Here is a 27,588-nt window from a genome sequence, read left to right as displayed (position 1 = left end):
TTATTCTTGTTACATCACTTTGACTCGGCGTATATGCGCCTACCAATTTGAGGTCGCAGTTCTTCTCTGGTAGCCTGGTTGCATCCACACACATAATTACGGACGTCAACAGCAGGATAATGAAATATCTACGCACCTTTTCAGAAGACCGCAGCGCGCAGAGGACTTCCCTTAAAGATATAGCGCACGAAACAGTTGGCGAGACGTACATCGAAGAGGATCCATCGGTAGCAGAATGGTTCCGCGAATTCATTCCCACCTCACATGGCGCCGCAGAGTATGTACGCGAACTATTTCCGAGCGCACGGTGGCTGAGGCGGTATAACTTACATTGGCTGACTGGAGACGCTATTGCTGGTATTTACAAAACACCTGGACCCCTTCCTGGTCATTGCTAAAGAAAATGAAGGTATCACGGTCGGTCTTGTCGTCGTTCCACAAGCCATGGCATATGCTTCGCTTGCGCGCCTGTCACCCGCCTTTGGTCTTTACACTACGTTTACAGGCGCGTGTTTATATTGGATCTTTGGTACATCTAGAGATATCGTCATCGGTGTAAGTTATTCATTCCACTATGCCGTAACCAGCTAATCCGAGAATAGACGACAGCAGTTGGGTCCTTACTGATTGGAAGCGCCGTCAGCAAAATCGAAGCGGAACACCCAGGGGTGTATCAACCTCAGGAGATTGCACATGCGCTAAGCTTCCTTGCTGGCGCCATTATTCTCGTCTTCGGTATTCTTCGTCTCGGCTTCATCATCGAGTTCATCCCGTACATTCCCATCTCAGCATTCGTCACCTCGGCCAGCATTACTATCATCTCGACACAGCTGCCGACTTTGATGGGCATTACAGGGATCAACACGCGTGAGTCTCCGTACAAGGTGTACGTCAACTTCTTGAAGGGCTTACCCACGGCAAGACTGGATGCGGCGATCGGTATCACATCCATCGTACTCCTATACTTGATCAAGAACCTATGCGCTAAGATGGAGGTGCGACAACCTCGGAAGAAGAAGATGTGGTCTATGATCTCCTCGCTGCGTCTCACATTCACTATCTTGTTGTACACCCTTATCAGCTGGCTGGTACATAGGACGACACCTGCAGGCGAAGAAAAGTTCCGGATCGTAGGTCATATTGAGAAGGGTTTCAGCCATGCAGGTGTACCAAAGATGGACGGAAAGCTCTTTGGCTTGGTGGCTACAGAACTCCCGGCGATCATCATCATCCTCATCGTCGAACACATCGCTATCGCCAAGAACTTCGGACGCAAACACAACTATACTGTCATCCCTTCACAGGAGATGATCGCACAAGGCGCTGCCAACATACTGAGTCCTTTTGTGGGTGGTTATGTGTGCACAGGCTCTTTCGGTGCTTCTGCCGTTCTCTCCAAGGCTGCAGTGCGCACTCCGTTATCCGGCGTCTTCAGCGCAGTGGTCCTAGTGTTGGCGTTGTATGCGCTCACAGCTGTCTTTTACTACATCCCGAACGCAGCGCTTGCTGGTCTGATCATACACTCCACTGTCGATTTGATCAAAGGACCGAGGGACTTGCACAAGTACTACCAGCTGTCGCCGTTCGAGCTATTCATCTGGGTTTGTGGTGTTGTCATCGCATTCTTCACCGATCTCGAGACGGCGATCTACATCACTGTCGGACTCTCCTTTGCAATGCTGCTCGTCCGCATGGCGAAAAGTCTGGGCAAATTCCGAGGTGCTGTTGAGGTGACGCGCATCGTGCGCGACGACCGCTCCTGTGATCAGTCCGTGTCGACATCAAGCGCGTCGCTGTCTTCACAACCACACGGGGAACAGACGCATTGTGCTGTAGCTATGCAGGAAGCTCGGCAAGTGTATATGCCCTACGACGTCACAGACAACCATAACCCGAACATCACCGTGGAGCCGGCATACCCCGGCGTCTTTATCTATCGTTTCAGCGAGAACTTTAACTACATCAACCAAGCTTATCATGTTGACTACCTTGCCTCTTACATTACCTCAAACACCCGCCGGACTCAAGCGGATGACGGTATCCGCGCATGCGATCGGTTGTGGTGCGACGCGCCACCCACGGAGAAGCTAATCGAAGAGTCGTCATGTCTGCCCGTCTTGCGAGCCGTTGTTCTTGACTTCTCCACAGTCAATATTCTCGACATCACCAGTATCGACGGGTTGAAGAGCTTACGCGAGACGCTTGATCGCCACGCAGCGCCCGGTTTGGTAGAATGGCACTTTGCTGGTGTTCACAACCGGTGGACGCGCAAAGCGCTCGCCTTTGCAGGTTTTGGTTTCCCGACTATCGTGACTGCGGAATACACAGGAAACTGTTGTCCAGCCTACACCGTGTCGGCAAGTCTCGCAGGCGCGACATGCGAAGAGCAAAAAGAAGTTGAAGCTGCACGGAGGGAAATGGGAACCAGGGACGAAGAGCAGGGCAAGGACTCCACAGAAACAAATGCACTTGAAGTGCAGTTGTCTTCTACGAGTGAGAAGCAGAAGTTCTACCCGATTTACGGGGTTGATAGGCCGTTCTTCCATCTCGATCTTCACGACGCCGTTGACGCTGCGGTTCGCGATGCGAGGAAGGCTGACGAACACGAGGCGCGCACGAGTTGTACATCGACTGCATGGTCAGGAATGCCAGCGGCCCAAGAAGAAGCATAGATGTCTGCGTCGTGGTTTTTTCTTTTTCACCCATCTCGGGTAATGGCGTTTTGCATATCAGGCGTATTAGCGTAATCGGTGTCTCGGTCTGGCGTAGCATCAGCATTTGCATCATCGGCGCTCAAGAATGGCTAGCATTTAGAAGCACAGAATGTTCGTACCAATAGTACATCTCCTCACTACCATAGCTTCCGCAGACTGTACGTCCACTACCCCATCATGTGCTATGTCGCACCTGTTGGATACCTACTCTCGCTGCCATATGCTTCACTCCTCAAGCTCCAAGTTATGATCTCATCCCGCGTCATGTTCCCCAGAGTCATTTTCATCGCCTCCCTCACAATGTTGTCGCGCTCTTGCACACCGCCCAATTTTGCATGTAGATCCCTGTACTTGGTACTGTATTCCGCTTCCAAATCAGGCGTGCTAAAGGGTGCCATGGCTTCAATCTTTTTCTTCTGCCGCTGGTACGCAAGCATGAGGTCGGCGTTGCGGCGACGGGAGTAGGCGGCATCGTCTAGAAAGGGGAAGAATGTGTTGTGAGACATTAGACGGAATTGTATGTGTATGTGTGTGGATCTGTAGGTCTAGTACAAGTTCGCCTCCTAGTTGAGAAGCTTATTCAGTGCACAACATGGATGATACACTTTGATGACGTATATGAATATCTAGATCGGCACATGGACGCTTGCTATGGTAGAAATAGTTTGACTACAAAGAAGGGTATGTGACAAACAGGGTTTCCTTTGCTCGTATGGCCTCGCTCATTGTTGTTCGACTACTTTCATTGAACTATGAGTGGATGCTAGTGTATAGTATGATATTAGAGCAGCTCCGATATACATCGTAAGCTGAACCCCTAAGTCTTCCGTCAAAAGCTTCTCGACCTATGATACTGGTACTTGAAACTAAATTCCTCGTCCTTGCCCTCCTCCATTTTCTTTTTGTATGCGTCCATTTGTAGAAGATGCTTCCGGCTTAGCACCTCTTGACAAACCATGTGTAGATACAGACCAGGCGCCTTAGAGCCGGCATCCTCGATCGCTTGGTCGATCAGACGGCCATCCAGATTAGACCGGCCCCCATGTGGAAGCATTTCCGGCCAGGCCCCCTCCTCGTCTTCGTCCTCCTCGTCCGGCACGAACGACTTTTCCTGTTCTTCGCGATCCATTTTCTCGAACGATCCGAGCACCCGGCCATCGCACCACTTGCACGCGAACCACGAATCCTCATTCTGTGGATCAAACGGGTTCCCACACGGACATTCTCCTTGCTCATCTGTCCTAAGCGTCTTCACCGTTCGAGCAGGATCAAATCGAGCTTCGTTCTTGAGATAGCATTCGATACACAGCCATCGATCGAGAAACCGCTTTCGAAATGTGCAAGTACACTGGTGCTTGACCTCTGTGGTCGAGCACGTCGGGCACAGCCGCTTCAAGCGGCCCGCAACGACTAGATCCAGCGGGCCAGCGATAGGCCTAGTACGGGAAGACCCATATGAAGAACCCTTGAATCTGGGCAGCAGAGTGTCGCCAAGATCCTGGTCAAGTAGGTTGTCAAGCGGTTCGGCTTGGCCCGCTTCATTGGAGTCAAAAGGCAAGCCGACACGGCCACTGTCATGCTGGGGTCGGCCCTTGCCAAGTGGCACCTTCCAACATGACTTCTCCTCGACGTCTTCTAGTGGATCTAGTGGGTACCAGTGGAAGTCGTCGACAGGCGGGAGAAGGCGAACGGGAGTGTTTGCCATCATAATGTGGCCTGCCCACCACCTTAATCCGTGTGGTCCATTATCCTCGGTCATGGAATGGTACGTCACATGTAACCTGCATTCATCGCAAGTGTTCATGCCACAGGTGACACATGGACGGCTCTCCATATCTGGATCGTTGACCTCGCTGCCACACGATGCTTGCACGTGCCAATCTCCTTCGCCAGCAGGCTTGTGCTTATGCTTGCGTTGTTGGACACCAAAGCCTGGGCACAGTACCTTTGTACGGAGATTGGTACGGCTAGCGGCGCTTGAGAAGTCCAAGTTTGAGTACACCGTCTGTGAAGTTTGAGCTAGTCGGAGAACATCTTGGGGCCGAAGGTGCTCGACAAGACTAGAAAGAATAGTGTATTGGGTGGTGGCGTATAAGAATGGATTGTCCAAGCTGTTGGTATTAGGTAACTGCCAGGCATGGTCCTGGGTGGCGTTATTGTCTCGACGTGGAATTCTAGATTTCTTTTTGGGTTTCTGAGATCCGTCGACAGCGGTGGCTGGGTGGTCATCTGGTGGTTGAGACATGGTCAGTTGAGCGACGGGGCGTAGAATGATTTGCGTCGACGGTGGGACTCATAATATACAGTTCGAGTGCCTTGTCGTGTTGTGTGAAATGCACTCTTTGTCATTTCACCTTGACCTTGCTGTCACATTATGCTGATTATAAACACAACACCTAGGTAATCCGTTGTAAATTTGGCAGTGTGTGCAGATAGGAAGTTCGGCGAGCGAGTGTGCGATGGTGAAAACATATAGAGAACGAATGCGCACAGAGGAGACGACAATGAATGGGATTCTGTTGACTTTCAGCACACAAAAGGAGGCTTAGTCTGGATTGGGCTTAGCTTTGGACTGTGGCCAATCGGCTCATCGGCATTACGTCACCACACGCGAATGCTCCTTCTTTCTTCTCTACATCACGAACATGACCAAGACCTCGATTTCAGCATCTCAAAGGACGACATACCTGAATACTTGAACTGTACTTCACTTCCGACACCATCGCTCTCAATTTCGAGACTCACCTCACCAGCTTTATCGTACCCACCATCCGTCTGACAGTTCGTAACTCATCCATTCTTCGCATAGCGTCCGGATCCGACCGCCTTCCGTATATCTCCAGCTCCATCAAACGTACAAACTCATGATGCACCAAAATTTCCAGACACGTGATGATTTCTTTCGCTTCCCGTTCAAGTCGACGGTTTACTGCTCTTAGTTCCATGTTCGTCAAAGCCGTCGTGGCACCAGCATGGAAGTCTTGAATGCATGATAACGAAGAAGCTCTTCCGGTGGATCTGGAGTTGTTGACGCGTGATCTATATCCGTTGATGCTGGCAGACACGGTACTGACCGACGAAGGAGGATAGCCTAAGTCGGGATGTCTGACAAGGCGAACGAGAATGTCGCATACGTAGTCCACGCCGGCACGAAAGGCTTGCTGGTGTGTTTGAACTTCCCTCACTTTGCTCCACTCTGGGCTCATCACGACGAGGTGAGACCCCCTCTTCCGCTTCATTTCTTGCTTGTTCTTCTGCTTCTGCTAGTCACTATCTTCGTACGAGCAATGCTGGGTTACCTAGGTGGTGATGTCTATGGCGGTTGTGCGTACTAAATAAGATCTATGGTGGGTATCGAGCTATTATGATCGCGCTTAATGTAGAAGGCAAAGTTTGCTGTGATGGTCATGCTGCAACTCAACGACATTCTAGAAGCATCCAGTGGGTCTACTGCACGCTCACTCAGTTACAGCGTGGTGTAGCTAAACGTGGAAATCATTTTCACTAAGAGACCCAGTAGTCTCAAGCAGGGACTCTCAACGAACGTACACTTTCCTTCAAGCAAATGTCGGCTTCAGCCGTATGTATTCGGGCATGAAACCTTCAGCAGACGATGAGCCTGGAGGTCTCCAGTGACCTTTACGCACTACAAGACTACAACATTGCTCAACGTAGAAGCCATAGCGCGCCCACGGCACGGGTAAATCACAATGTCAGTGTCACGGTCAATACGAGCGGCGACGCGGAAAAGAGACCATCGACCTTGTATCTTAGCGATCTACTTGCTGCTAGCTGTAATTTTCATTTGATGGCGCGACTATGAGTGTTGACAAGACCGGCAGCTGCGCTGCGTGTAGTAAATTGGCCGTGACGAGCCGGACAGGGGGCCCGAACACACTTCCCACTTACTTACCTAGGTAGTCTTTGGGCTTGCCGTGTCGCAACATCATCAATCCCTCCCCCAAGCTTGAAGAAATATTTAGCGCAAGGATCACGACTAAAGGGTCTGTTTGCGACTCCTGTTCGCGCACTGCTTCCCACTTTCCATTCCTATCATCTGTTCCTCCCCGCCTCCTCGTTGCAGCACGAGAATAAACTATGGGTTCCACTCAAGATGAAATCAACGATGCGATCAAAAATGGGACACTTGACGACATTAGGAGCTTTGCAGAGCTTCACAAGCGCAGACAAAACTTCGAGACACAACTGGAGCTGCTACCCGACATTCATCATCGTGGCCGACTCGCTTTCGACACTGCCATCGACGTAAACGTTCCGGAGTCGATCAAAGCAGGAGTTCCAGTAGTTTCTGTTCTGCAGCGGGTGCTCGATGTTATCGGAGCGCTTTACGACGAAAACACGCGTCGCAATGCAGAGTTAGTCCCAGAACGCGAAAGCACTACCGAGCACGAGTCTCTAGTGAAAGATGCGACACCCTCCCAGCAACCTGATAACCAAAATGAGCAGCCACACGAGCAGTCACATGAAATGGAAGAAGTCATAGAATCGAGCGAGCTATTAGAATATGACGAGCCAGATAGCGCGGAAGAACAGTTCTACGAATCCGAGTCAGACTACGGAAAGCCATCCAAAGGAAAAGGCAAGCTCAAGAGAGGCAGAAAGAAGACGAAAGACATCGAAGCCGCCAGAATTGCTATCGCAGTGGAAGCCAGGCAAAAGAGAATGCGCCTGACCCACGGCACGCCCAATAGCGACGCGAAGAATCCTAAGCGCCATCTCTTCGGTCTCAATTCTGAATTGGGAGACACGAGCGCTGGGCTTTCACCGACACCCTCATCACCGACAGCCAAGAGCAGGAAAACGCCGAATAGCCTAGCAGCATCTCCGCGTCTTCACACTCGAAGCAGGTTATCTGCGGTGAGTACGGCGCTCTATGCATCTAGCTCAACCAGACTAATGAACAAACAGCAAGCCGAGAACACACCCAGCAAACCGCCCGCCAACCTGCCACCTTCGATAAAGGACAGCACGACTCCTACCGACCCACCAAGTCTCATCGTCAAGCTCAAGACCCGTAAACCGTCTACGCACAACCCAGTACACGTCTCAGGACCCAATCACCACCCCAAGCGCAGACGTCCACCGAAACCATACAAGAGTGCGGAAGTTGTAGACTCAGATGAAGAGGGCGAGGAAATGAAGGAAGAGGCCCCTGCCAAGAGTATCAAAGAGACAAAGCGAGCGACGCGCAAAGCTACCGGCAAGACTACGAGCAAGCTTAAGACACTTGTCTTCGGCAGAAAAGAAGAAGTGGCAGTGGATGGAGACAAGGACGCCGATGTTGAAAAGGCCGACCCAGAACCCATCTCGAGGAACGGTACGACGCGCGAGACCCGACAAACGCGAAGTGGAATGACCACAGGAGGAAAGCAACCTACTAACCTCTCCAAGGCCAAGCAAGATGCAAAGAAGCCCAAAACACCAGCGCCGTCAGTCAAGAAAATGCGGGAAAAGGCTCCAGTAGCTCCACGGCCAAAGCGGAATACTACAACACGGCCGCGAAGAGGTGCCATGTCCTCACCCTTTGAGTTGTTCGAGCCACCTCCCGCAAAAACCGCTATGCCCGCAGAAGAGAATGTCCTCTCGGACACGTGGTCTGACACCGCCGTATTACCAACCAGCCCTTCGCCTCCGCTCATCGCTAATCCACCTGATTCACGGCCAAAACCTCCAACAACTCCAACCTCCCTCGCACCCCAAACCTTCGCACCGTTCCCCCCACTGACCCCCCGCGACCTCACCCCCTTCACACGCGGCGCCCGCATCGCGCTCGAAAACATTCTCTCAGACCACCAGTCCGAGCCCTTGACCTCCCTTATCGACCTAATCGAAGAACTAGACGACACACGTCCAATCGTGAACGATTGGGAACATGTCACGGTGATGAAGGGCGGGTGTTGGGTGTACCAGGTTATGAGGGATGTGTGGGAGGAGGTTGTGGATGAGAGTGATGAAGAGGAGATGGAGGTGGATGTTAATATTGAGGAGGTTGTGGGGAGGGTCGGGGGATGGGTTGATAGGGAGGTGGGGAGGTTGGGTGGGATTGAGGAGGGGGAGTAGGTTGTGAGAGGAGGGCAGAGAGACATTGAAGGCTTGTGGATGATTGGAAAGTGATGATGAGGAGTATGACACGGCAACAGGCAAGAGTCTGAATAGAAGGATGGACGAATTGATCATGATTGTTATACATTGTATGTGAAGGGTATTCAGACCGGCTGAATATCTATATTGCATGATGCCTTGTTGCTTTCAGTCGCTTCCTTACTAGGCTGCATGTCATGCATCTGCCTTTGGGCTATCGGCTTATAATCACATCTCCTTTACGGAGTCCAAGCCAGTCTTCCCGATCTTGGCTTCCATTGTTTCTTCGCCCTAAGGGTTGTTCATCGGAGCCGACCGCTGGCGTCCATGGAGAACTCTAGACTTCTAGCACAGGCTGGACGTCACAAAGTTGAGACCGAAGTGCAAGGACCATCCCGGGCGACTCAGGATCCCTGGGGCAAGGTTTTGATTTTGGCCCCCAGAGAATTTTACTCATGCGATTGATCTGATTCAGCTGCCACCGGACGAATCTGCTGGATAAGATCGACAAGATCGGCATGCGAGAACCTTTCGTACGCGAATGCCAAGCCGGGAAATGATCCTTCCAATGCGAGAAAGGATGCGTCAGATCTTCAACCATCGAGATGACAGCCGACCGGGTTGATGTCCGCTCTGAATCGCGTAGTATCTGTCTTCGTACTCCAATGCAGACAAGCCAGGACCTAGTGTGTTTAATGCTCTGGTTTGATGGTCGCACATTGACTGCGCGCTCAGTAGGTTTGTTGTAGTTGCGGTGGACGGAAAAGTTGGTGGCTCTGTTCAATCATCATCTCGATGTTCTTGGCCTCATTCATTTCAAAGTCGTGCATCAGCTCCATCTGTTGTTGCTGATTGAGCCCAGTACCCCTAGCATCCTGACTCCAGGCCGGGTTTAGATAGTCTGCCATTTCGTAGCCTTGATTCGCTGCGTACGCCTCGTTGTAGAAAGGCGATGAAGCCATCTGCATATTTGTCATGTTGTAGTTGTCTTGAGGCGGCATCGTGAACGTTGGGTTCCATGTAGGTAACTCGGCAAAGGTAGTGGGTAGCGGCGCGAATTGGCCTGTAGGTGCGTAGCTGTAGGAGGGTATATTGTTGTCCATCGTGGTCTTCGGGCTCAGCTCGTTGTATGCCATTGATGGGGGCTGCTGAGGCGACGTCTGCAGTCCAGCCTGTTGTGTCGGTGCGCTTGAGAACGGGTTGGGAGGGTTCGATAGGCCGTTGCCAAGGTTGAAGAGTTGCTGGTTGTGTTCCGGTAAGTAGCCGAAAGGTCCAGGTCCTGGTACCTTGTCGGAAGGCGTGCGAACCGATGATGTAGACGCCGTTGCTGGACTTGTGGTTCGTGACCGATTGATACCATCTACAATGTTGCCAGTGCCCACGGATGCAGTGTCGGAAGGTGAGCTGGCGGAGATGGGAACGTCGCCATCCTTGTCGAAGATCCTCATACAGGCTTGTATCAAGTTGTAGTAAAGACCGATAGCGGACTCAACACCAGGCCATCGCTCGGAAGCCTGCCTGATCGACTCCATAGCCACTTTCAAGTGACCCTCGACCTCTTCGCGGCTATGACGTCTCCGCACCTCGGAGTATGACAATGTCCAAAGCATAGTGTTGATGCACATGAAGATAGCTTGTGTGAAGATCCAGGTAACGTCGACGCTCTTTGTCTCGATCTGCTTCATAGTCATGTATATGTTGTACTGGCAAGCGTCGTAGCAGCGGATGGCGGCGTCCAGGGACGGGCGAGGTACTTGTGGAGAAGGGCGGTACATGAAGACGACCATGGTATTGTATCGACCGATGAACCTAGTCGGATTAGTCGAGGTACTTTGCATGCAAAGCTACATACTCACCAGACCTTGTTAAGCCCTGATCCACCGTCCATCTCAGGGCTTGTGTCTCTCCAAGCTTCTATCTTTGTCTGCATCTGAGCGAACCAAGGGTGCTGGTCATCCTTTGGTTCGGGCTTCTTCCTCTGGTACAGCATCTTGCGTATCTCGAGTTGAAGCAGGCGCATTTTGTAGAAATGTATGCCGATCCACTTCTTGAGCGATGCTTGTGGTGCGGGTTTGATGCCTTCCCTGGTAATGTAAACATCGTCGACGAGCTCGCCGAAGTTGACATCGATGTGTTCCCGCCGTGTCGCGAAATGTGCGGGTCGTCCAAGACTATGCGACAAGCCGTAATCCATGGTAAGTATACTCCAGAACAACCGGCGGCGCATGTCGACTTCGAGAGGGTCTGCCTGACGTCCACCAGAGCCCATGCTGATTGTCTTCTCCTCGTGAAGGCCCAAGGCTTGACACAATCGTACGCCAAGACCTATTATGTAGTAGACTGCGGTCCTCGTTGGTGTCAGGAGCGAATAGCCTGCGACTAGGCCAAAACATTGCAGGGTCTTGAGGTTCATAGGCTTGATGGCGGCTTCGAAGTGTTTCAGGGCGGCGAGATAGTAGCTATCAGCGAGACCTGCATACTGGGTGTCCATCTTCTGCAGGCTGATGGCGATGACCATGCGCAGACAGTAGTTCTGGTAAGGATCCGTGGAGCCGTTGTAGACCTCATCAACGTCTTTGGTGAAGGTTGGTTCGTGGAAAATGGGGTACATGGGGTGCACTAGTCAAGTCAGTTGATGTCGGAGTTGCAAGGAGACAGCCTTACGCGCCTTTGCAGTAGAAGAGTTCTACCAGTAGGTTGGTGAGATCTCTGTTAGGCAGTTCTTCGGCCGCGACGTCGCTGACCATGGGGTAGATCTTGGAGGTGGGTCGCTGATCTTCCTGGGCGAAGGTGTCCTTGATGTTCTTCGCCTCGGCATGTGGCACGATCTCAGAGATGCTCTTTGACTCGGTGAACTGCTTCGCCAGCTGCATCACCAGCCGGGTGATGGTGATGCCGCTGGAAGGCCCTAGGAATTTGGACTCGTCGGAGTCCTGGACACGCACCGTGGCTGCCCCACGCATCACATCTTCAGGGTCCGGCTCCACGTCGTCCCGTTCGAGATCAGCCAGCTGCTTCTCCAGGTCGCGCACCTTCTGCTGCAGGTGCACGACATAGTTCCGGGGTATTTTGCGTCCCTTGGTGGGGTCGTAGTATTCGCAGTGGGAATTGGTGCGCTCGCATGGCCCGCATCGAGGGAGTCCGGGGTCGCATCTTGTCTTGCGCTGGGCTCTGGTCAGTGGACATTACGTAGCGAGCCAGCTCCGGGATGATGCTTACCGTCCGGCAACGACAGCAGGCTGTCAGAGTGTGGGCGATGCGACTCTGGCCGGTGGTGGTGGTGCCTTCCTCCGGCGGGTGCGGGGCCCCTTCCGTCTTGGAGTGTGTCGCAGTCGCGACTTCCATCGCTCGTCTCTCACCACGGGCGGAGGAGGACGAGGGAGCTGGCTTATGATGCGCCTGGGATGTGGGGGAGATCGACGCGCACGTCCATGCCCGGGAGGTTTGTCGCGCCGGCAAGGTCTGGTCCTGCGCCCTCAGTCCGTGAGGCCGTCGAGATGGCGATGTGGGAGCGAGTTCCTGAATACGGTAGCGGTGCCTGGGTCGAGGAGCAGCCGAGCAGTACCACCGGAGTGTCGTCCGGTGGGTGTATCTTTAACCAGGAAGAAGGAACGAAGCGCGACGTCGACTGGGCCACAAAAAACGCCTGCGCATTACCGAGCGTCCCCAATCAGACGGCGCCAAAAGGAAGTCGAAGCATGACACGCCCCCGTCGCTGGTGCGGCGCAGGCTGATGGTGACAGGCCCGGCCTCTGTCCAAACTCTGGGAGCCGAAGAAAGACGTGCAGCGTGGGCATCAAGCGCGACCGGGCCCTTGATAGGCTGCCTCCTGGAATTGGGCCTCGAACGCTCGGCCAAGCATACGTCTATCCTCATCCCGTCGCTCGCAACCGCGTCACACCCGTCCCTTTCAGCATCGCTTTCTCCCTGGCCGACTCAGCGGGGCAACACCGCCGTCCGCCGCTTCTCCATTCGGCCACAGAGCCGCGGCATTACGAAGTCCAGGGTACCGCGAGCCCGCTACGCCACCCGTCAACCCGCTGTTCAACACCACGAGAGCGCCAAACCACCAAATACATCGCGTGCTGTACCGCCCTTTTGGCAAGGCTGTCCGCGGACCTGATCTCTGCGCGCTAGACCCCCAACGTGCATTGCACCGAGCTGGTAAGTGCCGTCCCGTCTATATCGATCGTCAGGCGAAGGGCTTTCCATCTCCGTACCGCCTTTGAACATGTAGTCTACAGCGATACTCATACATCGTGCCTAGTGCCATCTCATTTGATTCCGCTTTCCTTTTTTATGCCAGTTCTCGTCTGAACCCTTCCGCACTGTAATTCGCCCAGCGTCAGGTGACCACGCGATGCATACTTACTTGTCCTAAGATAGAAGGAACATGGTGCTGGAAACGCCGCTGCTCCGGGTGAGCAGACCCGTGGCTGCTTGTTCGCGATGTCGAGCCGCAAAAGTCAAGTGCGATGGAAAGCTGCCCGCATGCACCGCCTGTGAAAAGTCTAATCGGGCCTCTGAGTGCTCGAGCACGAACGATCAGTTTGCGCGCGGAAAAGAACGGAGCTATGTTGCTACATTGGAATCCAGAGTCGAGAAGCTCGAGAAGAAGATTCAGGAAGCACGGGCGAGGCGGAAGTCTTCAGGCGTTCTAATGCTAGACATGTCTGAAAACTCGACCCCGCGTAGAGCGTCTGCCGATACCATAAAAGCAACTAGACCCATCAGCAAAAGAGCTGCACGACGGAAGGAAGCATCAGAGATTGATGACCTGGTGTCAGATTTCGGTCTTCTGTGAGTGCGCCATATCCACCTCAATGTGCTGCACTAACCCACCAAGTGCTGTGAATGCCACTGCGAGAGACTTCTATGGCTTCACAACAGAAATGTCTTACGCCCGCCTGATCCGATCGGCGAGTGCAAAAGAGCCACTACCCGCAGACCTGATCAAAGCACTACCTCCAAAGTATGCAGCAACGCCACTGATTCAGCACTACTTGAACAACATCTTCACTCTTTGGCCAGTCTTCGAGGAGGCTACCCTATACTCCTCCGTGGATGCCGTCTACCAGCAAGGTGACAATGCAAAACCTTGGGATCGGTGGAGCGTGCGCATGGTGTTGGCCATCGCATGTCTTTCCCAGTCCGAGTCGAGAGGTGACACCCACTACTCTGATGCCGTCGGACACATGAATGCTGCGTTAGAAAACGCTGAAGACGTGTTACATCCGGGCTACGTTTCTAGCATTCAAGCTTTGATACTCTGGACCATCTATGCTACTATGGACCCGCATCACTTCGATAGCTGGACACTAGTGGGCGCAGCTTCCAGAGCGATGGTCGATCTTGGTATACATCAAGATCCATCTAAGAACGTTGCAATGTCAAGAGCAAAGCTAGAGATCAGGAGAAGAGTGTACTGGTGCGTATACTCTCTAGACAGGTAAGGCCGCACCTCATTCTCTCTCTATCTCTGCTTGCTAACCACATGGTAGATCAACATCGCTCGTCCAGACTCGCGCCTTTTCATTCTCAGACGAGGCTGCACACGTCGGCTTTCCATTCTACAACGCCTCAGTATCACCAAAATTTGCCTCGCCTACATCTCAGGTCTTCCAACAGTCTTTCGACACCGCGGTTGATCTCTTTAGGATACGAGAGATCCAGTCTGAGTGGTACATGGATCTCTTCCAATCTGGTCGCGAGCCTTGGCAAGAACCCTACCAATATATCTGGAAGCAATATAACAGGATGTCGGAGTGGTTTCAGGATATGCCACAGAGCACTTTACCCGCCGTAAAGTCCTTCTTCGAGCTCGAGCTTCTTTACAGCTATGTTTACATTCTCTCACCAAGCCCGCGGATACCCCACATCCACGAGTATGCGCAACGGCTGATCTTCGAGCATTGCATTGCGTATGCTACCAATCTGCTAGCCGTACTGGATAAGCCGTCACATACAGTCAAGCCTCCTGTCACCTTCTATGACGCTATGCGCGCGTACATGACAGGCCGCCAGTTCGTTGATGTTCTGTCGCGCAACATGGAAATGATTCTTGACCCAAGACCGCCAGTACCACCAACCCCACTGGCCCCTCAGACGGAATCGGAAGATCCGCTCGCACCACCCGCGCAGATCAGTGCACCACCTTTCCCGTCGCCACTGCTACCAGAGGGGCAGACTTCGCCGTTGGATCCTACAAACCGGGCGATAAACGCTATCCATGATTACACATCTGTACTTTCTAAGTTCGGACTGAGATTCGGCTTTACCCATTGGCGCGATCGCTTCCAACGAGAGTCAGCCGCTCTCTCCGCACAGCTCTACCAACGCCAGCAGACATCACCACACACTTCACCTCCAGTACAGCAACTCCCGCCACCCGTTGATTATCCTCCGCAGTGGCTACCAATGCCGTCCGTATCGCCGCAAGCGCCAAACTTGATGTATCCTGGCGGCCCAACAACACCACCAAGTCTCTTTCCGCAATCGAGTCCTTTCGCTAGCTCAATGTCCTACACCGGCACATCGTACGACGGGTCCGGCCATAGTCCGCAACCACACGGTATGACTTTTGATGCGAGCCCAGGTCAGCAAACGTGGGCTACCCCATCTCCTCAGCCGGTACCGGAGTTGCCACAACCTTCTGGTGGTCAGAAGAGAAGGGCGATGGTGTATGGGCCGGGCTTGCCTGCCCCACACCAAGGACAGGGCCATAGTCCCGGTGCATCATCGATATCAGGGCAGGATAGCAATGGATGGGCGCAACAAGATCCGCAGCAGCAGCAGCAAGATCCAAACAGCTACTTCCAAGTACCGTCTTTACAGCAGCAGCATAGCAATTCGTGGACGCAGGATCCGTCGCAAGGGAATTGGGGTTGATAGCAACGACATGTTTTCCCAGCATATAGCAGATAGATCATGGCAATCATCTACACATCACCAACCCACGGTGTAATGCGTACGTCTTTGCGGTGGCGATTGATGTGAATTGTTGGTTGACTTCCAGCAACTAAGCTATGGTTTTGATCAATAGCTCTACACAACATCAAGTGTTTTACCCTTGACTTTCATCTTCACTCTCTGCGTGATCTATGGCAGTAGCCACCGAACAGACGCCATGAGCCTTTGAAGGCTTGGTATCACACAACGAACAGTCTTGCAATTCCATCCATGTGCGCACTGTGTGACCTTGAGCCCCCTTTTCTATAAATCGCACGATGTGCCAATTAATACCGTCCGAGTGTTTCGCGCTGTGACATTCGCGCATGTGCTGCTGAAACTCTGCTTTATCGCTGTAGATCTCCTGGCTGCATGCTCGTAGGTTGTGGCTCTTTGCGTGCTGTCGCAGTTCAATCAACTCCATTGAACTAGGCTCTCCATGTATGGGAACCTGGATCTCGAATGTACATAGACGGCACCGTATAGGCAGGCGAGACCATCCATTGAGGAGTATCTTTGTGGTCTCGAAAAGTGCATGCCAGTCATGGAGATAGCGACATGAGTACGTTGCGCACACCACATGCTCTTGAAAAGCTACTTCGATGCTTGGGAAACTGGCACGGCAAGCGGTACATGTATGACCATGACTGCTGCCATGTTAGTGAAAGAAGGTACGAAAGACCAGATGACTTACTCTGAGAAATCTGTCGGTACGATTGGTAGCCTGCCCGGCCACCACGCCCATTTACATATGCCGTGTTTGAGATGATTAGAGACATGCTCCTGTCGCTGTTCCCAAGTAGCAAATACCATGCCGCAGCAACCGCAATGTAAAGACGACGCTCGTAAAGTAGGGTTGAAGATCTTCCATGCCGAGAGAAGAACCTTGGGAATGGGTAACTTGGGGCTAGTCTTGTTGATGTGAACTCTTTTCATGTGCTGTGCCAATTGATCTTCCCGCACGAATGTCCGAGCTTCTTCCGAATCTGTCGAACAATTCTCGAAGTGACATTCTGTCAGATGACTCAAGAGGACGTCTACTTCACCACAGACGAAGCAATGTGGCAACCGCATGACGATTTTCATGTCCAGACAGCATATCCATTGGTATGGCTCATGATGAACTGCTTCTTCGTGCCTCGTCCATTCAGATCGGTATCGAAACGTCTTATCGCAATCGGCTGATGTGCAAAAATATGGAGCGTCAGCGTTCGAGATTGAGCTTGGCTCTTCGTTATTCGACTGATGCAAATTTGGCGACGAATACCTCCGTCTCGCCGCCGCAGGCATTGGTAGTGGTTGTCCCCAACGTTTACGCCCTCGACGGGAAGCCCTTGAGCTGACCGAGATCAGACTGTTGAAACTTCCATAACTATTGCCAGAATCAGCTGAGGCATCGGAGCCCACCACACTCGATTGTTCTCGGTGGGTCCATGTATCTGCTTCGATGTGGAAAGCTTGAGTCTCCGGTTCTCTCAGAAAGCGTTTCATGCTGCATTCCGCGCAGGAGGAAGGGAGTCCAACACAAGAAGGGATTTCCACTTGGCAAACATCGCAGAAGGATAGAGCGAGATTGTTAAGCGTAGGCAGCCGCAGCAGAGCGAGATGATACGGACCAGGCGAAGTCCTGGATATACTGTCTTGTAATGCAGCCTCGATGTTTGCGGTCGGAATGGCTTCTTCGCCCGTTGGTGCTGCTAGATATCTTTCGAGGGAGCAGGAGCTAGGAACAGGAGAACATCGATCAGGGTCAACAAGCTCGTTGACAAAGAGACTTCTCGGCGACACGGGTTGTGGCAAGCTATCTGTACAATCATGGCTCAAGGCCATAGGGTCGACGGACGAATTTGAAAGAGCTGCGGCGTTATCTTTGTCAGATATTGGGTCTCCTAGAGGAAATATGACATTGTCTCACTTACGGTGTAATACCTGTTTGCGCGATCTTGCGTTCATGAACCATCTCTTAATTACTTGTACTACAAGTCCAGACTTGCCAGATAACAGAGCCAGCTCGCCATCGGTAGGATAAGGATTGACGGTGAAGTGCGCGTCCAACATGAGGCGGATGTCGCTCGAGATCTTGGTTCTCTTGAACTTCTTCCTGTTCATTGTTGAACGCTTCGCGGGCGTGTCTGAACCAGATATCTTGGGAGATTTTTCTACGCTGGATTCGAGCGAAATCTGCTCCAATGGACAAGGGCATTCGTGGGTCGCTACTTGAACTCTTGTCAATTCCTGGTTGGCAGCCACCGAGTGCGAAGCTCCTAAGAATTTTCCATCAATCAGATCCAATGAAGAACCCAACTGGTCGAATGAAGACCCGTAATGGTTCGAGATACCCGGTGCTGATTCGATTGTGTTCACAGGAGCATCGCATCCGGAGTCGACTTTGTCATCCGCCATAAAACCTGACAGCCATGAGTCGTCGAAAAGTGGCACAAAATCATCATCTTCTGGTGGCAGGAAGTCGTCTATTGTGTCGGGTGCGAAGGAGCCACTGATGGCCCACAAGTCATCAGGTGTACTCCAGTCCTGCGACATGGGCCAGGAAACTTCGGGGTCGGAGACGTGTGTACAGGTGAAAAGACAATCCAGCTACGTTGAAATCACAAGAAAGGAGTATAGATGACATGGTGGAAGTAGCTGGGGCGCTGCGATAATATGCGATGAGGCTGAGAAACAAGGTGAGCGCGTTGATTTTCGAGGTTAGGGAAGGCGGAGCAGGGGGCGTTGTCGTTGCCCAATCGGCTGAGGCCACCGCATCTGAACATGCAAGGCAGAGAACTAGGGCGAGGAGGACGCAGTCTCGGCGCAGTGCCTAGGTAGTGTTGCAGAGGAAGCGGTGGGGGAGCTGATCGATCGAGGTGATGCTGTAAAGGATGAATATGACGCGCACGCGCACGCGTTCTGTCTGGGGATCGCCAGGGCAGGCAGGGTCGACCCCCACTTGACGCGGGGCATCCGCCGCTATCTCTGCTCAGCGCCCATCAATCAATCTGACACCCGACGAAATGCCTTACATCACCCTCGCACACGCATCGCAAGACAGCGCAACACATCTCCAACTCCCAGAGCCATCCTAAGCCACCCTGAACCACCATCACGATGTCGACCCCCCTCGAGCGCGCCCTAACCGCCATCGACGCAGCCCACGCCGAAGACCCAAATAAAGTAACCATCAACAACACCTCCCTCCCCTACGAACTCCACTACGCGCAGAAATGCACTTCCTACCTCGAGAAACGCGCCCCCTCAGCCTCCGAGCCCCTCCGCATAGCGATCCGCGCCCAACACTTCCGGCGCTGGGAAGTGCCTCGCGCCAGCTACCCCATGACGCGCCCCGGCTACCACGCCTGGCGCACCTTTCTCAAAAAACGACAAGCCGAGCTGGTCGAACAAATCTGCGTCGATGCGGGATACAGCGCTGAAGACGCGTCGACAGTCGGCAGTTTGATCCGTAAGGAAGACCTCAAGGTGAATGAGGAGACGATGGTGTTGGAGGATGTGGCGTGTCTTGTTTTTCTGGATGATCAATTCGAGGCGTTTGAGAAGGAACATGATGAGGAGAAGATTATTAAGATATTGCAGAAGACGTGGGGGAAGATGACGGAGAGGGGGCATGAGCTTGCGTTGGAGATTCCGATGGCGGGGAGGCCGAGGGAGGTTGTTATGAAGGCGCTGGAGGGGAATTGATGATGGGGAATGGGATGGAATGAGTTGAAAGTTGAATTGAATTGAGCCGTGTGATGTTCGTTCATTATTTGAGTGTGAACTTCGTTATGTTGGGGTATCGTTCTGAGCCTGTGATATCTTCTTCCCTCCTCTTGTAACCAATATATCCACGGGTTGAAGCCTAAGCTCCGCCCTCACGCTTAGCGTACTCCTCCTCCATGGCCTCCTCGTACCGCTTCTCGGCTTCCTTCTCCTGCTCAGTCTTCTCGCCGTTATTCGCGTTCGCCAGAGCTCGTGTAGCGGCGTTCTGTATGTCGTTCTGAGCCTGCGCAGCAGCTGAAGATTGGGTCGCTGAGGTGGACTGCGAGGTTGCGGACGGCATTGGGACGGGCATCTTGGTGGTTGTGTTTTGTGGTGTTTGTAGGTTATGAGATTGATGGTTTGACTTGAGCTTGGAATATTGCTCTGGACTGGGTGTGGGAGATGGGAAGCATTGGAGGAGCGCGTGAGGGGCTATATACTGCTATGCGAATGACTGGTGTTGCGTCATTGTGGCGGTGCAGGTGTGGCTGGAATCTTCCAAAGAACGTGATTCGCCACTGATCTTCGTTAGGCGATTTTGCATGTGAAGACCGCTGGCAGGTGCTGTTTGCATACCATAATGCGTTTGTACTCTAGCAGGCTTGTCTTCAAAATCATTGAAGAGCCATGCATTCAATGGCAAACCATGAAGTTGACGTGGTGGCATCGACAGAGAAGGTCGCAATACAACATCCCCTCGTCCTCTTACCACGATCAATCTTGTTCAGTGCTTGTTCCTTACAGTATTACTGATACTTTCGAATCGACATGTTGTCCTATACAAGCATTTTGCTTCTGTCTATCGCATATTGCGCTTCTCTAGGAGATACTACCAAAATACTCACTGGGTCTCCCAAGCCTACACCGACGCGGCTGCACTCCCGTGTACATCCCCATGGCCCTACATCCACCAGCTCACCCCTCGTCATGACGAAACAAGGCCATCCTACTGAAGGCGCCGCCTATTCAAGCTGGGCCCTTGCAGCAATCTCGTCTGCACATCTCTCCACTACATCCCAGTGCCCACCCCTCCATTCCCCATGCGGCAGCGTCGGTTGCTACGATCCGAGTACAGAGCAATGCTGCGGCAAGAGGGGCATTTGCAAAATCACCCAAAACTGTGTCGAGGTCCAGCTACACAACGGCACGATGGCGGCAGGATGCTGCCCAGGTGGAACATCAGCTTGTGATGGCGTGTGTTTCGACGCATCCACCGCCAAGTGCTGCGCTGCACCAGGCGGCACTCATGGGCTCTGCTCTGCGAACCAAGACTGCTGTGGGAACATGTGCTGCGATGAGGGCGCGGTTTGTGCCAATGGATTCAACGGTCCGATGTGCTGGCAAAAGCATGATAAAGGCACTGAGGAGATTGAGGGCCACGCCTTTATACCACCAATCATTCCCGTTCCGAGTACGCACAAGAGTGGTAGCACGAGGATAACGACTCCCGGATTGTTTCGCGTTCTGTTTCTCTTGGTCCAGTCTGTGGCTGGTGGTTACGAACACACTTTTCCTGCGACGCGCCTCCAATTGCCACCGATACCGCACGGAGCAGAAAACCCAGACATGGGCAATTTGACCTCGTCCCTGAACAAGCGTTCATCTTGTGAGCCATTGGAACCTTGTGGCAACGGCTGTCAATACAAACCATCAAAGTGTTGCTTACGGGAGGATGGTACTTATGGATCATGTAACGCAGGCGACGAGTGCTGTCAAGAGTACTGTTGTCCTCCCGATACTATTTGTATGATTTCATCTAAGACGCACAGTATCGGCCCGTGGTGTTGGCCGTCAGATTTACCGAGAACATCAGCGAATGTGCCATATGATCCGCTTCCTTGGCCTCACGATGTGGATGGGGCAGGCTTCAAGAACACTCGGATCAAGAACGGCTCCACTGGAATGCGGCCATCTGGTGTACTTTGCGTCATCGTTTTCTTACTGTCGTTGGTGGTTGCAAGCTCCGCTCTGGAATCAGTGTCGATGAATATCACTACAAAGACTGTGGACGGGCTGCCGATGACTGTTCCCGTTACTATGCCGACATATCCGCCGAGTGAAGTAGATATTGACATTGATATGTCCGAAAAGAAAGGCGGTGGTGGTCATGGAGGAGGTGGTGGTGGTGGCCATGGTTCTGGTGGAGGCGGTGCAAAACCTGGTGGAGGTGCTCCTGGAGCTGTCGGGCCAGGTCATCGCAACACGGCAGCACGGCCGGCCACCCCATGGCTCTTTCAATTTCTGGTCTGAAAGATACCTTTCCATAATGTTAGCTATTATCCCGCGGTATCAGCAGCAGGCGAGTCTTTCGAGTCAGATCTGAAGCATGTGCAATGATCGTCACAGGTGTATTTAGGCTGTTGGTCTAAGATTGCGAGCGCAAGGGTGGCGGATTGTCTTCTTTCTTTCCTCTTGCTGTGTGCGCGATGAATGGGCACAAATATCATGCAAGTGTAAGGCTGTTGGTGGATTTGGATAGCCAATTTAAAGGATGTACATACTGTCCATAATGTCAGTACAATCAAAGTGAAGTACGCGAAACTTCGTGAAGACATCGATAGGCTCAGACTTGCCTTTTTTAATATCGAATCAATGGCACCATATGCGTAGAGGATATCCTAACTATTGCTAGATAGGAAAGCCCCGAGGATAAGCATCGGTGCCTCAACCGCTTGCTCGGTTTGTAATCATAGCCAAAGGGAAAAGGAGGAAGAAAGAGTGACTGACCTTATCGACTTAGAACATGCGTGCCTTTGGTCTTGCCCGTCTCCATTTTGGCAGTGCGAGCGCCAAATTGTATGGCGCGCTTCTTCTCTGCAGCTACTCTTTTCATGCCGAGGTGCCATGCCAACAAACGAAGTGCCCGCTTCCCGGGCTCGAGCAGCTGTGCAGGATCTTCGCTATCGGTCACTGGCTCCAGACCGTAATCGCATTTGGACGTCACCGGAAGACGGAGAGCCAATGCTATGAAGTCTTCGTCCAGGAAAGGAAATCGGACTTCTTTACAGCTGTTACTGATCACACGATCATCACGCCCTAAATTTCTCTTTCCCAAACGACTGAAATCGAGTTCCAGCTCTTCGATGAGGCCAGGGTACCCGCGCCGAGCAAAGGCTGTAGCGTGTCGTTGGTACCCGCCGAACAGCTCATCAGCACCAAGCCCTGAAAGAAGTACGTGCGCGGTGGTGGAATAGGGCTCAGGTTTGGCCTTGTCTGCAACGTGCGAAAACCCGACTCCGCGTGAAGCGAAGTAAAGTGCGTATGATATGGACAGATCCATTTCTGTGTTGTGGGGATGCATCAATGCCATGACGGTGCCGCGATGAGCTTGTGTCTCGGTGTAGGGTACGTTGACCTCGACGAAACGCCACTCACGTCCAGGGCAGATCTCTACCAGCTCTGCAAGAGATGATCGTCCAGTGACGCGGTCGGGACAGAGCTCGTAGGGACTGGCGTCTGGCTCGAGATTGGAGTGAATTCGAGGATTCTCAAACGCGACATTGAGTAGGTCGACAGGTTCACTTAGTGGTAGGAGGTCGTGACACATGCGCGCGAGGATTGTGCAGTCCAGGCCACCAGAGAAAAGAACGGCCACGCGTGTTTCCCCCGAAACTCCAAGCTTCGATTCTCCAGTCACTGCCTCACGTATGTGTTGAGTGCGCAGTTGGAGTGATCTTTCCAACGACGCTCTTAGCTGTTCTACTGCCCCAGCATCCTGTGAAGCAGAGTTACTGTCGATAGTATGGTTCATGGCTGGGAACGGCAGAGTCTGAATCTGTTAGCAGAAGTCGTGTGCCAGATGACTTACCTACGAAAGACAACTCAGAGTCCTCTTCTTGATCTGAGCGGCGATGCGGAACTCTCGTTACTAGGAACGAGTCTGACGTTGGGTCTGCCAGCTCTACGTCTACAACATAGATACCATCGGCTTCCACCTCGGCCCAAGACTCACCAGAGGCATTATCGCACACGCTAGAGAGTACAAGGGTGCCATCAAGAGTAGACTTTTGGAGCAGCGATCGCCTTCCTAGGCAGTCGCGTCCGTAGTAGATTCTTTTGTGCGATGCATCGTAAAAGACGAGAGCATATGGGCCTCGCACGACTGACAGCAGCTCGATGACGCGTCGCATAGACGCCTCGCGCGTTCCAGTACATGCGTCTAGAAGTTTGGTAAAGACTAGCTTAGAGTCATTACCATCAATTGCCTGTCCGGCAATGCTCCATGCCTCGCCGTTCCAGCAGAGGACGGAGCCGGTCGTATCATCCCTAAGTGGCTGCTCAACGATGTCGTTGCCGCGGAGAGCAAGAACCGTGGACAGGAAAGTCGCGTGAAGACGCGTTGAGACGTCCTTGGCGCTGGATTCGATGATGGTCTGGTGCTGCCCTGTGCTGTCTGGCCCCCTATTCCGAAGCAGTCGCTGGGTGTTGGCGTCAGGTATCACGTGTTCAGTTCGACTGAGGGAGAAGAAGATGCCGCACATGGCTGGGCTGATGAGATGGCGACGCAGGTGTGGTGTTGGCAGTGGCACGGCTGCAGTTCCTTGACGCGCTAGCGGCGGTGGCTCGGAGACTCGGCTTCTAGATGCCGGGAGACCATGCGGACGATTCACACACGCAGGCGCAGCAGACGTCAATCACCAAGCACTTGACTTATATTCTCCCTGCGAGAGCTGTTTTGAGCTCTGTTCCAGACCCATGGACGCTTGATCAACCACCCACAACCCATCCATAATCCCCTGTCGCACTCGGTCTATGTCTCCCCCGAACGCAACTCCGCAACCCGATGCAGCCCACGACAGCCACGCCGAAAGGGAGCTAGACAAGCTGGACGACCAGCACGATGTCGCCACGAGCAACCAGAGCGCGCCTTCCGTAGGGCAGCCTACAGAGTCTAAAGCACCAACGGATGACGCGAACACGGCGACGGACGCGGGGCAGCCTAGCCATGTAGAGGCCCAAGACGAGGGGCATGCTGGCAAGGAAGAGCCGACAGATGGGGTAGAGAAAGCACCTGAAACACCAGAGGAGACGAATGCTGCCCCAACAGGTCTGGATGAACCCCAAGAGAAAGACACAGAAGCTGCGCAGGCACCATCTGCCGCGCCGATAGAGGAGCTCACCACCAAGACAGAGAGCACAACGCTGGACCGAGCATCAACACCACCGCCAGAGCTCAGCGAGAAATCAGCAGGGAAAGCGCCCATACAATCGCCGTCGCCTCCTCCTCCACCGCCCAAAGACGACAAATACCTCACAACCAGCAACGTGCCCAGCCGAACCACATCCCCAATGTCGCAGGAACGATCGAGCGGGAGGAACTCGGAAGACGCTGCGGCCGACGACTATGGGACGAACCATGACGGCACAAGCGACGCGGTAGACAACTCGCAGGAGGAGATACAGAGCATCATGGATCAGTTCCAAGGGGATGGTGGGCCTGGCGAGAATGAGATCATGTCGCCCAGATTGGAAATTGCGAACCCCATGCTGGAGTCGCCGTCGACGCCGTATCCACCGCGACGATCAAGTCTCGTGCCGCTCGATAAGCCCCTTCCCATTCCGGCTGACGATTCAGCCTCGACCGCTCCGCTCCAATCACCACCTCCTCGCACCTCCTCCCTACATCGCGTAGGCACCGGCACGTCCTTCGCCGAACCGCAATCGCCCAGTGCACATGCCTCCAAGTACAAGCCAGCGCAGCCAGCACCCGAGCCCGAACCAGACCTTCCCTTCGACTTCCACCGCTTCCTCGAACAACTACGCCACCGGACAGCAGACCCCGTTGCCAAGTTCCTGCGCTCTTTCCTGCTCGAGTTTGGAAAGAAGCAATGGATGGTACATGAGCAAGTCAAGATCATCGGTGACTTCCTCGAATTCATCAGCAAGAAGATGGCACAGTGTGAAGTTTGGCGGACCGTCTCAGACGCCGAGTTCGACAACGCGAGAGAAGGCATGGAGAAGCTGGTCATGAACCGGTTATACACACAAACGTTCTCGCCTGCGATTCCTCCCCCAGAGCCGGCATCACCACGTAAGGGTCGACGGAGGCAGGAGCCGCCGGGACCAGGCCGAAGGGGGCAGCACCAAGAGGATGTAGAGCGGGATGAAGTCTTGGCGCAGAAGGTGCGCATATACAAATGGGTCAGCGAAGAGCATCTGGATATCAAACCGGTAGGCGAGAAGGGTCGCAAGTTTTTGCATCTCGCCCAACAGGAGCTTTTGAAGATCAAGAGCTACCGGGCGCCTAGGGACAAAATCATCTGCATCTTGAACTGCTGCAAGGTCATCTTTGGATTTCTGAGGACGTCAAACTCTGACCAATCAGCCGATGCTTTCGTACCACTACTCATTTATACAGTACTACAAGCGAACCCCGATCATCTCGTCTCCAACGTACAGTACATTCTACGGTTCCGAAATCAGGACAAACTCGGTGGGGAAGCTGGCTACTACATATCATCATTAATGGGAGCCATCCAGTTTATCGAGGGTCTTGACAAGACGTCATTGACAGTGACCGATGAGGATTTCGAGAAGAATGTCGAAGCGGCCGTCTCCGCCATTGCCGAACGACACGCAGCTGAAGAGGCCGAATCTTCATCTTCATCCGCATTATTGCACCCTACTGCGCCTGGCCACAAGCGTATGCCATCACCCCATTATCATCATTTAGCGGAAAAGACAACACCGCTGCGACCAGAGCTCACGCAAAGAAACTCAATGGAGGCAGAAACCGCAGGGCCGAGACGGTCAACAAGTCTGAAGGATCGCAAGTCCGAAGCGGAGCAGCCAGAGGAAGAGAACGCAGCCGTTGCAGGCCTACTGCGAACAATACAACGGCCGCTCAGCACCATTGGTCGTATCTTCTCCGACAACGATACAAACCATCCGTCTGGACCTGCAGCGGCCCAGAAACCACAATTACCGCCACGTGCGTCAACGGAGTTTCCCGGCAACATGAGCGAGAAGCAACGCCCGTCGCATGACGAAGACCGACATAGGCAGAGGTTGACGGCTGAAGACGCCGCAGCGCGACAGGCTTCAGCTGAAGCAGAGGAAGCGAGGCGGATTCAACGGCAGGAACACAAAGTCGTAGTCGAGACGCTGACAGGCATGTTTCCCCAGCTGGACCGGGATGTCATCGACGATGTCGTGCGGCAGAAAGAGGGCCGGTAAGTTCTTTTACGATTCATTCCATGCATGTTGACAAATACTAATGCTTGTCTAGGGTCGGTCTTGCAGTCGACGCATGTTTAGCATTAGCGAATCCTTGATAGACTTATTCATCTTCTCGGTCGAGTTCTTGGAGAAACTTGGCCTTTTTATAGTGAACCAAGAGCTATTTTACGTTGCATATCTACACCATTCATCAGTTCCATATCGTACTTGTGCTCACCGCAGCAAGAGCTCAAACATGCTACCTACTCGTCGTTTGCAGTTCAGTAGGTTGCGTGACCCATAAGAGCACATGACTCTCCATTGGGATACATGGCAAACGATGGAAATATATTTTGGCACGCATTTCCACAGCTGAAGCGATATTGTGGGATGTCTTACGCGTAATGAAGAGCGTTTACTAGGACATGTGCTTATTCGCGTTTGTATGCTCTGAACTTCTCTATCAGGTCTTCCTCGTTCTCTAATATCTCTTACTCTTTCAACATCAATTCCGCATTCAAGAATTACTTCAACAGGCTACTTCTCGTAAGAAAGCCTATGTCGTCTTATCATTAATTACAGCGGTGTATATCCAGCGCCCTGTCGATAACTATGTCCGGCCACCACCACTCGCTCCTGCCTGATCCGCGCGGGCCACCGATCGAACGCGAACTGCGCGCTCTTTCACTTCCACTTTCACTCCTCCACCATCTGATCTCGAGCTCACCTGATTCAATGACGCAACACCGCCTCGCTTATTTCGCACAGCCGATACTTTGTTCCGCGATAGCAAATTTGGTGTCGCGATCCAGCCACTCTACTTCCCTCAACACTACCACCCGATATACCCATTTCTGTCTCAAATCTTGAACTCCTACTACTTCACTCTTCCCTTGATTACTCCTGATACACT

General features: G+C 52.9%; 9 protein-coding genes across 9 annotated transcripts; 5 read left to right on the top strand and 4 right to left on the bottom strand.

Annotated features, from left to right (window-relative positions):
• Positions 1 to 119: 119 nt before the first annotated feature.
• On the top strand, positions 120 to 2,672 carry J4E88_007419 (uncharacterized protein; the record flags this gene model as incomplete). The annotated part of the gene is made up of 3 exons (XM_049401036.1): positions 120 to 357; positions 410 to 555; positions 603 to 2,672. The coding sequence occupies 3 exons, from the start codon at positions 120 to 122 to the stop codon at positions 2,670 to 2,672; spliced, it is 2,454 nt and encodes an 817-aa protein (XP_049253348.1).
• A 224-nt stretch (positions 2,673 to 2,896) lies between these two features.
• Positions 2,897 to 4,473, bottom strand: J4E88_007418 (uncharacterized protein; the record flags this gene model as incomplete). The annotated part of the gene is made up of 2 exons (XM_049401035.1): positions 2,897 to 3,189; positions 3,582 to 4,473. 2 exons carry the CDS (start codon positions 4,471 to 4,473, stop codon positions 2,897 to 2,899), a joined length of 1,185 nt encoding a protein of 394 aa, XP_049253347.1.
• Positions 4,474 to 6,812: 2,339 nt separating this feature from the next.
• Positions 6,813 to 8,795, top strand: J4E88_007417 (uncharacterized protein; the record flags this gene model as incomplete). Its single annotated transcript, XM_049401034.1, has 2 exons — positions 6,813 to 7,592; positions 7,644 to 8,795. 2 exons carry the CDS (start codon positions 6,813 to 6,815, stop codon positions 8,793 to 8,795), a joined length of 1,932 nt encoding a protein of 643 aa, XP_049253346.1.
• A 752-nt stretch (positions 8,796 to 9,547) lies between these two features.
• Positions 9,548 to 12,161, bottom strand: J4E88_007416 (uncharacterized protein; the record flags this gene model as incomplete). The annotated part of the gene is made up of 4 exons (XM_049401033.1): positions 9,548 to 10,625; positions 10,673 to 11,435; positions 11,485 to 11,980; positions 12,036 to 12,161. The coding sequence occupies 4 exons, from the start codon at positions 12,159 to 12,161 to the stop codon at positions 9,548 to 9,550; spliced, it is 2,463 nt and encodes an 820-aa protein (XP_049253345.1).
• Positions 12,162 to 13,485: 1,324 nt separating this feature from the next.
• On the top strand, positions 13,486 to 15,704 carry J4E88_007415 (uncharacterized protein; the record flags this gene model as incomplete). The annotated part of the gene is made up of 3 exons (XM_049401032.1): positions 13,486 to 13,616; positions 13,663 to 14,265; positions 14,318 to 15,704. 3 exons carry the CDS (start codon positions 13,486 to 13,488, stop codon positions 15,702 to 15,704), a joined length of 2,121 nt encoding a protein of 706 aa, XP_049253344.1.
• Positions 15,705 to 18,869: 3,165 nt separating this feature from the next.
• J4E88_007414 (uncharacterized protein) lies at positions 18,870 to 19,457 on the top strand (the record flags this gene model as incomplete). Its single annotated transcript, XM_049401031.1, has 1 exon — positions 18,870 to 19,457. One exon carries the CDS (start codon positions 18,870 to 18,872, stop codon positions 19,455 to 19,457), a length of 588 nt encoding a protein of 195 aa, XP_049253343.1.
• Positions 19,458 to 19,617: 160 nt separating this feature from the next.
• J4E88_007413 (uncharacterized protein) lies at positions 19,618 to 19,830 on the bottom strand (the record flags this gene model as incomplete). Its single annotated transcript, XM_049401030.1, has 1 exon — positions 19,618 to 19,830. One exon carries the CDS (start codon positions 19,828 to 19,830, stop codon positions 19,618 to 19,620), a length of 213 nt encoding a protein of 70 aa, XP_049253342.1.
• Positions 19,831 to 22,245: 2,415 nt separating this feature from the next.
• On the bottom strand, positions 22,246 to 23,998 carry J4E88_007412 (uncharacterized protein; the record flags this gene model as incomplete). Its single annotated transcript, XM_049401029.1, has 2 exons — positions 22,246 to 23,286; positions 23,330 to 23,998. 2 exons carry the CDS (start codon positions 23,996 to 23,998, stop codon positions 22,246 to 22,248), a joined length of 1,710 nt encoding a protein of 569 aa, XP_049253341.1.
• A 271-nt stretch (positions 23,999 to 24,269) lies between these two features.
• Positions 24,270 to 26,693, top strand: J4E88_007411 (uncharacterized protein; the record flags this gene model as incomplete). Its single annotated transcript, XM_049401028.1, has 1 exon — positions 24,270 to 26,693. The coding sequence occupies one exon, from the start codon at positions 24,270 to 24,272 to the stop codon at positions 26,691 to 26,693; it is 2,424 nt and encodes an 807-aa protein (XP_049253340.1).
• Positions 26,694 to 27,588: the final 895 nt, after the last annotated feature.

The sequence above is a fragment of the Alternaria novae-zelandiae genome (assembly GCF_023758075.1).
Source record: "Alternaria novae-zelandiae strain BMP 2774 chromosome Unknown scaffold_15, whole genome shotgun sequence".
Taxonomy (NCBI): domain Eukaryota; kingdom Fungi; phylum Ascomycota; class Dothideomycetes; order Pleosporales; family Pleosporaceae; genus Alternaria; species Alternaria novae-zelandiae.
This window is presented reverse-complemented; position numbering and strand designations above follow the sequence as displayed.